General features: G+C 46.5%; 1 protein-coding gene across 2 annotated transcripts in view; it reads left to right on the top strand.

Annotated features, from left to right (window-relative positions):
* Positions 1-4,044: 4,044 nt before the first annotated feature.
* Ahcyl1 (adenosylhomocysteinase like 1) overlaps positions 4,045-9,226 on the top strand; it is a 35,397-nt gene continuing 30,215 nt past the window's right edge. Inside the window, exon 1 of one of the 2 annotated variants that reach the window (XM_005367849.2) lies at positions 4,045-4,441. In XM_005367849.2, coding sequence (XP_005367906.1) covers positions 4,322-4,441 — 120 coding nt within the window. In that variant the 5' untranslated portion in view covers positions 4,045-4,321. The remainder of the gene's footprint in view (positions 4,442-9,226) is intronic. The other variant, XM_026789640.1, reaches the window with a different exon arrangement.

Genomic DNA, 9,226 nt, shown 5'->3' with positions numbered 1-9,226 from the left:
TACTTAAAAACTTAAACATATCAAAAGGGTATGTTTATATCAGTACCACTATGAACATTTGAGAAATTCGTAGTGCTAAAAACACAATAATAGTTGCTCTGTCGCAAGATTATAGGAATGTTTCAATGCCGTTGTAATCTTGGTTTGTTTTTGGTTTTTGTCTTGGTCTGCTTTCTATTGCTGTAATAAAAAAAAAATGACCAAAATGAAAGTTGGGGAGGGAAGAATTTCAGTTTACACGTCCTGATCACGGTCTATTATAAAACAACTCAAGACAGGAACCTAGAGGCAGGAACTGAAGCAGAGGCTATGAACTAACATTGGTAATTGGCTTGCTCTCCATTTCTTGCTCAGCTAGCACTTTTAACCACCCAGGACCTCCTGCTTAGTTGTCTGGCTGTCTTCATTGGGCTAGACCCGCCCACATCATCCATTAATCAGGAAAATGCCCCACGGACACGCCTATAGGCAATCTGATGTAGGCATTTACTCAGTAGAGATTCCTCTCCCAGATAACTCCAGCTTGTTTCAAGTTGACAAAAATCTAACCAGAAGAGTTTTGGTTGTTATTGTTGAGATGGGGGTCTCACTATGTATCCCAGGCTAGCCTCAAACTCACTCTATAGTCTTGAACTCTTGGTGATCCTCCTGCCTCACCTTCCCGACTGCTTGAACTACAGGTGTGTGCTACATGTGGCTCCATGATAATCCTATGGAACCACTGTTGTATGGTGTCTGGCATTGATTGAATCACCATGCACTATATGACTATGTTTTGTTTCTTTGGTTTTTTTTAGTTTTTTCAAGACAGGGTTTCTCTGTGGTTTTTTGGAGCCTGTCCTGGAACTAGCTTTTATAAACCAGTCTGGTCTCGAACTCACAGAGTTCGGCCTGCCTCTGCCTCTGCCTCCCGAGTGCTGGGATTACAGGCGTGCACCACCACGGCCCGGCCCATGACTATGTTTTAAGAACAAAAAAATACCATTAATTTTAGGGTAGACTATTAGATTAATCATATCAAGCCCATGTGGAAAACTTCAATGCTGTTATACTTTAAGTATGATGATCTGATGGACCTTTGACCTCCAGCCACCCTTTTCTAGGGCAGGGTCTCCTCTGGTCTCCAGATCTTTTGAAAAATTTCTACCCTGCATACAACAGGTAGCCTTATCCTTAGGTCCCTCCTCTTCTCAAACACTGGCCTAGGGCTATTTCTCTAGTCTCTATGTGCCTTGTGATGTTCCGAGGAGCTCACTTGCTTGCTGATGAAGGTAGTGCCAGGGAGTGAGGGAGAAAAGACGGGCCATTTCTTGGCATCCAGAAGGGGCAGTCTCTTCCACTGAACCGTGTAAGGCTGTCTTGAGGTTGGGCCTGAGGTAGGCAGCACTCACTGGTTCTCACGGATGTTATGTTGCCACACTCCCTGGCTGGGCAAGCATTTTGATCTCCAGCCTACACCTTGAGGTATGGCAGTCACCAATACCTTCCACAGTGGCTGGTTTTCAGGAATGCCCAGACTTTGGGCTGGAATGACCCGCAGAGACCTACTGCCTCTCCAGCATCAGAGGGGTGCCCTTCCCACTGTTAGACCAAGCATCCTTGCTCATGCCCCTAAGGCCAAATGATCAGCCTCCCTTTAAGTCAGGCACTTGGGTGAGGGGGATCACGTGCCAGTCTCCATCTTGGCCCACTCAATAAAGTTCTACTCCCTCTAGGTCTGGTCCTGCTTAGGTCACAGCACCGGCACCGGCCCTGTGAGCCTGGAGCTAAGACAATGCTCTGGCTCCTGGAGGCGGATGAGAGAGGTACTTTTCAGTCTCAGGGAAGCTCACAGCCTGGAGGCTAAAATGCACAGAGAAAGTGCAAAGCACTTGGACAACAAACATTTTTAAAAAAAATCAAATCCAAAATACAGATACACAAGTGCTTGTTAAAAATAATGTGTCTCAAGACATGTATTTTTCTATTCAAGGGACTCAGAGTTTCATAGCTGATTTCTAAAGACTCTGCAGAATCCAAGGGCTCTGATAACAATTTAGACAACCCCCCCCAAAAAAAATAAATGGTCCTGAGTGGGCCAGGTGTGGTTCCAGGCCCCAACTCTAAGGAGAAAGGGGCCTACCTGGCCTGTGTAGATGTGCCTAGTGTTCTGATTTCATCTCTCTGCCCAATGGCCATAGGATTGTCCAAAAGAGAAGTCTGAACACTCAGAAGAGATGAGGGAATCCTAACGTTTTAAGACATGGGGTCCTTTCAGGCACTTCAGTGACCCTCTTCTACCATCCACGTGGCTAAGGGTCTGAGTAGTTAGAACAGGCTTCTCAGAGGAAGAATTCAGTGGTTCCAGAAGGTATTTCACACCTTCCCCAACCCTGAACATAAACTGATATGGGGGGGGGGGGGATGGTGTCTTTTCAGATCACAGCCTTTTTCTTGATAGAGTTGATTCTTTAAAAACCTGGTAAAGTCAGGCATAAATGGCACAGGGTAAGAGTTCAAGCCAGCCTGGGCTTCAGCAGAGTGAACCTCTGTCACAAACAAACAAAGAAACAAACAACCACAACATGGTGAGGTGCTGGATATAAAAAAGTAGACATGGAGAGGAATCTAGGAGAAAGGTCCCAGGAAGACTTAATCTTAGCACAGTAGAGAAGAGTCTGGCTTCTCAGAGTCCACGGGAGAGAGGAGAAGGGTGAAGGAAAGAGACGAGAAGGGAGTCGCGGGAGGCAGCAGCTAGATGTGCAGCGGAAGCGAGTTTTGTGGGATCATTGAGAAATCCCAAGGTGGTGAGACGGCCGAAATAACTTTTCGAAACATTTCAGAAATGTGATTGAAGACTGTTTGCCATGTGATGTAACCTCCTCTCCCCTGTGACCCACAAACCTTCACTAAAAGTTCTGCTACATGTTATAGCTTCATTTTTGTGGTTTAGGGGTGGGAGTTGGAAAGAGAACGGGCTGACGTGACAGCAAGAGGAACAGTCATAAGACTGGAACGGTGAATAAAATTTCAGATTAGGCCGCGAACTAATTAGATTAGAGCCAGAGGTGACCATGAAAACCTAAGTACCCTCAGCAGTTCACAGAAATCCTGGGGACAACATTGTACTTTCCACAGGACATAGGAACTGGAGCCAATGTCATCTGAATGATTTGCAAAGGACAGACTATCTCAGCTGACACCAGCTTTCAAACAAGGTTTCCCTTTCCAAATGAACCAATTCTTGGAAAACATAAATGGGCCACATGCACCTCTGCCACCCGGGGCCTCACACGGGGACTGTACACAGTAGAATCCAGAAACTGTGAGAGCACCCTACAGGCTCACCGCGAGTGGAGCTGGCAGGGAGAGACTAATACCTAGAGAGCACTCAGCGGGAGGGTCAATTTGGCCTGGGCTTTTTCTCCATCTGCCCTTAGTTCTCTACCCTCAGATCCATCAACCCTATCGTAATGACCTCTTCACATCGGGCGCTGCAGCCAGAAGGTTTTGTAAACAGACAAGGCCCAGGAGGAGATAGTGATGGAGGTCATAAAGGGTTGTGTAGAAACCAGACGGCTCTCAGCTTGTTCTGCCCCCTATGAAGTCAAAAAGCAAACACCGGCCCTTGAAATTGGGCTTCTGGTCCAAAGGGTCCAGCCATGGTGCGGGCTGCGAGTGAGTAGGCAATCCCAGGAAAGGTCCTAAGTCCTGTGGGACTGGCATCGCTCTTTTATACGGTGCCCCCCCACCCCTCACCCCCACCTTTTTACCCCTAGATCTCCTGGGAAATTATTCAGTAGTCCAAGGTCGCTCAGTCGTGTGACATCTTTACAGGGACCACACAGTAGGGCTGATGGCACCACCTGGTGGCGAACACGCTACAACTCACCCTATGAAGCTCATCACCCAGGAGCAGCCAAGGAGGAAGGAACAGACCTCGCAGCCCGGCCCAGCGTGGCGACGTCACCAGAGTGCGCCAATTTTCTCCGCCTCTTTCCCCACCCTCCTTGGGCCTGCCAGTACTTGACGTGGCGTCTCCGCCCTCTACCCTTACTTTGCGTGCGTGCTTGCGTGCGGCGGAGGTTGCTGCGCGGGCAGGTCGGAGCAGTGAGCTGCCGCTTCTGGTTGTTCCGTGGCCGCCGTCTCCGTCCGGCTGTCTTGGACTGCTGAGCAGACGAGGCGCGCGGGTCCCAGCCCTTCGGAAGCACAAGCAGCTCGGCGCGGGGCCTGGCGGGAAGGCAGGCGAGCGCGTGGCCGAGGGTGCCGCGCGGACGGGCGAGCGCCCGTGAGGGAAAGAGGCGGGGGCGGCGGGTTAGCCGCGGGCCGGGCCGGCCGGGGGATGTCGATGCCTGACGCGATGCCGCTGCCCGGTGTCGGGGAGGAGCTGAAACAGGCCAAGGAGATCGAGGACGCTGAGAAGTACTCCTTCATGGCCACAGTCACCAAGGCTCCCAAGAAGGTGCGAGGCTCTGGGTGGCGGCGGGGGCCCTCGCGGAAGGGGCGCGAGCAAGCCCCAGGCCCGGGCTCGGGTAGTTCGGGACTTCGGGCTAAGGGTTGGGGTGCTTAGGGACCACTGACACGATGTAAGGGGTGGCCGGTGAGCGGCCATGGGCCTATCTGGGGCCGAAGAGGCGGCTCTGACCTCGCTTTTCTTTGTCCCTCGGCCGGAGTCCTCCTGGATCTTTCTGAAGCCCGAAAGGGCCAGGCCTTGTATTTGCGGCTGACTTTTTCTGGATGTAGGGCCTTGAAGAAGAGATTGGGAGGGGATGAACGGCTCAGCCGACCCCTGTGACCTCTCTAGGTAATGGGGCTGTGCAGGTAACTTCCCCTCTAGCGTGTGGGGAAATCAGGCAGCGCTTTTTCAAGGCATCTCTTTGGGGAGCGTTGGCCGTTTAACCAACAACTGCGTGATAGATTAGAAGCAAGAGGAAAAATTGTATGAACTGGCTTTTTTTTTTAATGCAGCTGAAGGCTCTAAAAGCAACAAAAGATTGAAAGTCAAAAATGATTTTCGCATCCAAGTCTTCCAGTTGCTTGGAAGTATGCGAGAAAGGGAAATTGAAGGGTTGGTGACAGTAGACACTGTCATGGATGCAGGTTGATCCCAGTCATGTGAATAGATCATTTAGACATCCCTCCAGAAAGAAGAAGCTTGGGTAGGTGGGAGAGGTGGGTGGTAAGCAATGATTGCTCATTCTTTACTGCACTCGCTGAAGCAGAACAAGTTCCTCCTATTGTGCAGTGGGTTGAGCTTCTCTTGCTCTTGGAAAAGGTGATCTATGGAGGGCTGAGTTTAACTAGCCCTCTCCGCGGTGGCATTGAGATCCCCGGAGCTTTCTGTCAAACATTACTCGACTTTACACCTTTGGCACCCAGTTAACAGTAGACCAAAGAACCTTTGCCAAGAGGTGACCTTCCTGAAGCCAGCAAAAACCAGGACAAACATTCCCCTCTTGTATAAAGTTATTTCAGAGCTAACCCTGTCCTACAGTACGTGTTGGGGTTCGGGGCTGGTATAAATTCAGTAGAGCAAGGTTTGCAGGGGTAGGCAGCCCCGAGGTCCCTGCACCTGAAGTAGTTAAGCTGTTCTTAGTGCCTGAGAGGGCCTTTTCCCCTCCAGGAAACGAATTACTAGACAAGTCTAGCAAAGAGAAGTCATCACTGTGTACTTTAGCTTAGTTTTCTCACAAAATTGAGATTGTTACCATTAGGGCCTTTAAAAGATTCTAAAAGATCCCTTGATCCCAAGGGATCCAGTCGACCTCGTTTTTAGTGCTCTCATCCCTCTGATTTGTTGGAGAAGTGACCTTTTGCAATGTGCACTATTTGGAATCGCAGAGTTCTTACAAGCAGAATGCTTACGCATAGTGCCTCAGATGAGTTAAGGGAAAGAATAGGGAAATCCTGATAGCCTGATCCCTCTGGCTCATCTCTTACCATTAGCCCACCTTTTGTCTAGTTACTTGAGAGTGTTTTCATTGTTCCTTTTCTTTATTTCGATGTAACTATATTCTTGCAAGCCAATACTGATAAACCAAAATCTGTACTATACATTGTAAACTAGAGGCAAGGACTCTTGTTTACCATTATCGCCATGAAACCTAGCTCTGTACCTTGCACACAGCACTCAATTGTTAATTGCCAGTCTGGCTAACCAGTAACTGAAATGCTGAATGCCAGCAGCACTAATATCCCTTTCCCTTTCTTCTTCCTGGGAGGAAGATCACAAATGAGTATTATTGTGAAGCCAAGTGCTAATGACTTTAGAGACTCCCATTAGCTAAAATAAGCAAGTCTGCCAGGAGTGTGGGAAGACCCTGTTGTAAGTTTCCATTTGCTATTATGTGTCTCCATGTTATTAGTCTCGTTCTTTGAACTTTATTGTACTTATATTGAATGCATTGTGATGACTAATTACCCTTCCCTTAATGATGATAAAAGACATTATTTAGTTAATGGACCAGTTAAGGACTAGTCAAGGTCATGTAGTAAATTCTAGGTAGTCTGGTTTTGGGTATGTTATTCTTCCTCAGAATTGCAGCTGGATTTATGACTTAGATCACTTTTTGTGCCTCTTCCATGTGATGATTATGTGACAAAGTATGGGAAAGGTGAGGGTGGGTGGGAGCTTGGCATGGTACTGGGTAGTGTGAGAAAGTGGCCTCTTTCAAATGATGTAGTCCTTCACCCATGAGGATTCCAGCTTGACTCTAAACCAAGTAACCCGTGGGTCATTCCCATTCCTGAGGCCCCACTGGAATTGAGGACATTCCTGGGTCAAAGAATATAGGTGACCCCAGTGCTTCTCAGTAAGATCAGATCCTAGTGTACTTTTTTTTTTCTTGCCAGCTTTTATTTATTGGGTTTTTGTTTTTGTTTTTTGTTTTTCGAGACAGGGTTTCTCTGTGGTTTTGGAGCCTGTCCAGGAACTAGCTCTTATAGACCAGGCTGGTCTCGAACTCACAGAGATCAGCCTGCCTCTGCCTCCCGGGTGCTGGGATTAAAGGCGTGCACCACCACCGCCCGGCTATTTATTGTTTGCTTTGAGGTACAGCATATGTAAAAGCATATGCATCTTACTATTCAACGTTAATGATACCCAGTGTTGTATCCTTATTACAGGGCTTGTTGGTTTGAATAAGACTTGAAATAATTGGTGGTCAGGAAGCCAACTATTAATTGGTATTCCCGTAAGTGAATAACTTGTGTGCCTCAGTTTCCTCACTTGCTAATAAGTACCTGTTTGGAATAGATGTAACTAGAGACATTTGGAAGTTAAGATAGCAACAGTAGTTTTTTTAAAGTGTATTTTGTTACCTCTTTTTAAAATTTATTTATTTATTTTGGTTTTTCGAGACAAGGTTTCTCTAGCTTTGGAGCCTGTCCTGGAACTAGCTTTTGTAGACCAGGCTGGCCTCGAACTCACAGATACCCGCCTGCCTCTGCCTCCCGAGTGCTGGGATTAAAGGTGTGCACCACCACCACCCAGCTTAAATTTTTTTTACTACATTAATTTATGGAGGGAAGACACGTGTGCCACAGCATGTGGGGAGTCAGAGGATAATTTGCGGAAGTCTCTTTTCTCATTCACTTTGTGGGTGCCAGGGATCAAACTCACATCAGACTGGGCAGCAAATGTTTTTGCCTGTTGAGAATCTTGCTGGGCCTTTTCTCATTGGTAGCTTATAGGAGGTCATAAATATACAGTGGGGAAGACAAAACTTCAGAAATAATGGGGAAAATTGTTAACCTTGAATATAATTAATGAGATTGGCTACCACAAGCAACTTCGTATAAACATCCCTAAGAACGTCTCCCTCAGTAGACATGAGAAATAATGGAAGACATGTTTTCCTGATCAAGAATTATAAAGGCAGTTATCACGGGATCTCATTGGTTGTTTTGGTATAGCTCACATGGTAAAACTTATTCACAGCTTACAGTGTTTTGGGGTAGTATGGTCCCAATGACGTGAGAAAGGAGTCCTTGAGTTGTAAGACGTATCAGCGGTAATTGGAATCAAATACATCTGCTACATTGTTGCAGAGACAGCAGCTGTTTTCGGACCTTCAGAAATTGACTTTATATCAGATTGGTGTTTTTCCCATAGAACAAACCCAAATCTCCAGTTTATTGATGAAATCTCCTTTGATGGATATGTTTTTCCAAATACCTCTCAGAATGTTGACCATTCTCTGAATTTCTGAAATCTGAGGAGGAAGGACACAGGATTTTGCTGAGTAGCATATTAAACTACTTTTGTGCATAGTTGTTGGTCTGGGTAAAGTATATGTAGGGCTAGTTCATCCGGAGCCTTAAGAAGCACTGCTCAGGACAAAACAACAGAAGTAAAATCCCGGGTGCTCCTTTTTTCTTTAGTTATCTGATGGTACAGTCTTCTTGCTGCTGTGTAGATTTTATACCTGTGCTCCTTAAAGTCATCAAAAAGAAATTAGATTGGTTGCCATTTCTCAGCTTTATGGTTTTTTGTTTGTCGGTTTTTGTTTTTTGAGACGGAGTTTCCCTGTGTAGTCCTGGCTATCCTCTCTAGACTCAGAGATCTGCCTGCCTCTGCCTCCTGAGTGCTGGAATTCAATCTCATCTTCATATTATTAAATTCTCTTTAAAGCAGCTGCTTTGTTAGTTGCAATCTTTGAATAGGAGTCAGGAGAATAAGATTTTTATTTTTGAAGTCCTAGGAATCAAACCCAGGACCTTGGATATGCAAACCAAGTGCCCTGCCACAGAGCTATAGCCCCAGCCCAGAAGACTTCTTTTTCCCTAGTTTCTCCACAGACAATGAATGGTTCCTCCTCTTACTTGGTTTGATTGCCTTAGATACACTCTAATTTCTAAATGAATTTGTTCAGAACTTTAGACATTTAACTTATAATAGGTTCATTGTTTACATCTTTGGCTGGTAAAATTATAAATATGGTTGTGTGTACATCTATAATCCTAGCATTCAAAAGGCTAAGACAAGAGGATCATAATAAGTTCGGAGCCAACATGGGCTGCAAAGAAAGAGCCCGTCTTTAAAAACAAAAGCAAATAGAAAGTAAATGTGCTTTGGATCCATATGAAATGTGTCACCTGGGTCCAATATGTTTCCCATTATAGTCTTGTCAAATTATCTCAAAAAAGATGTTTGAGCCAGGCGGTGGTGGCGCACGCCTTTAATCCCAGCACTCGGGAGGCAGAGGCAGGCGGATCTCTGGGAGTTCGAGGCCAGCCTGGTCTACAA

Source organism: Microtus ochrogaster, unplaced genomic scaffold, assembly GCF_000317375.1.
Source record: "Microtus ochrogaster isolate Prairie Vole_2 unplaced genomic scaffold, MicOch1.0 UNK25, whole genome shotgun sequence".
Taxonomy (NCBI): Eukaryota; Metazoa; Chordata; class Mammalia; order Rodentia; family Cricetidae; genus Microtus; species Microtus ochrogaster.
Note: the sequence above shows the minus strand (reverse complement) of the source record. Positions and strands in the feature narration are given on the sequence as shown.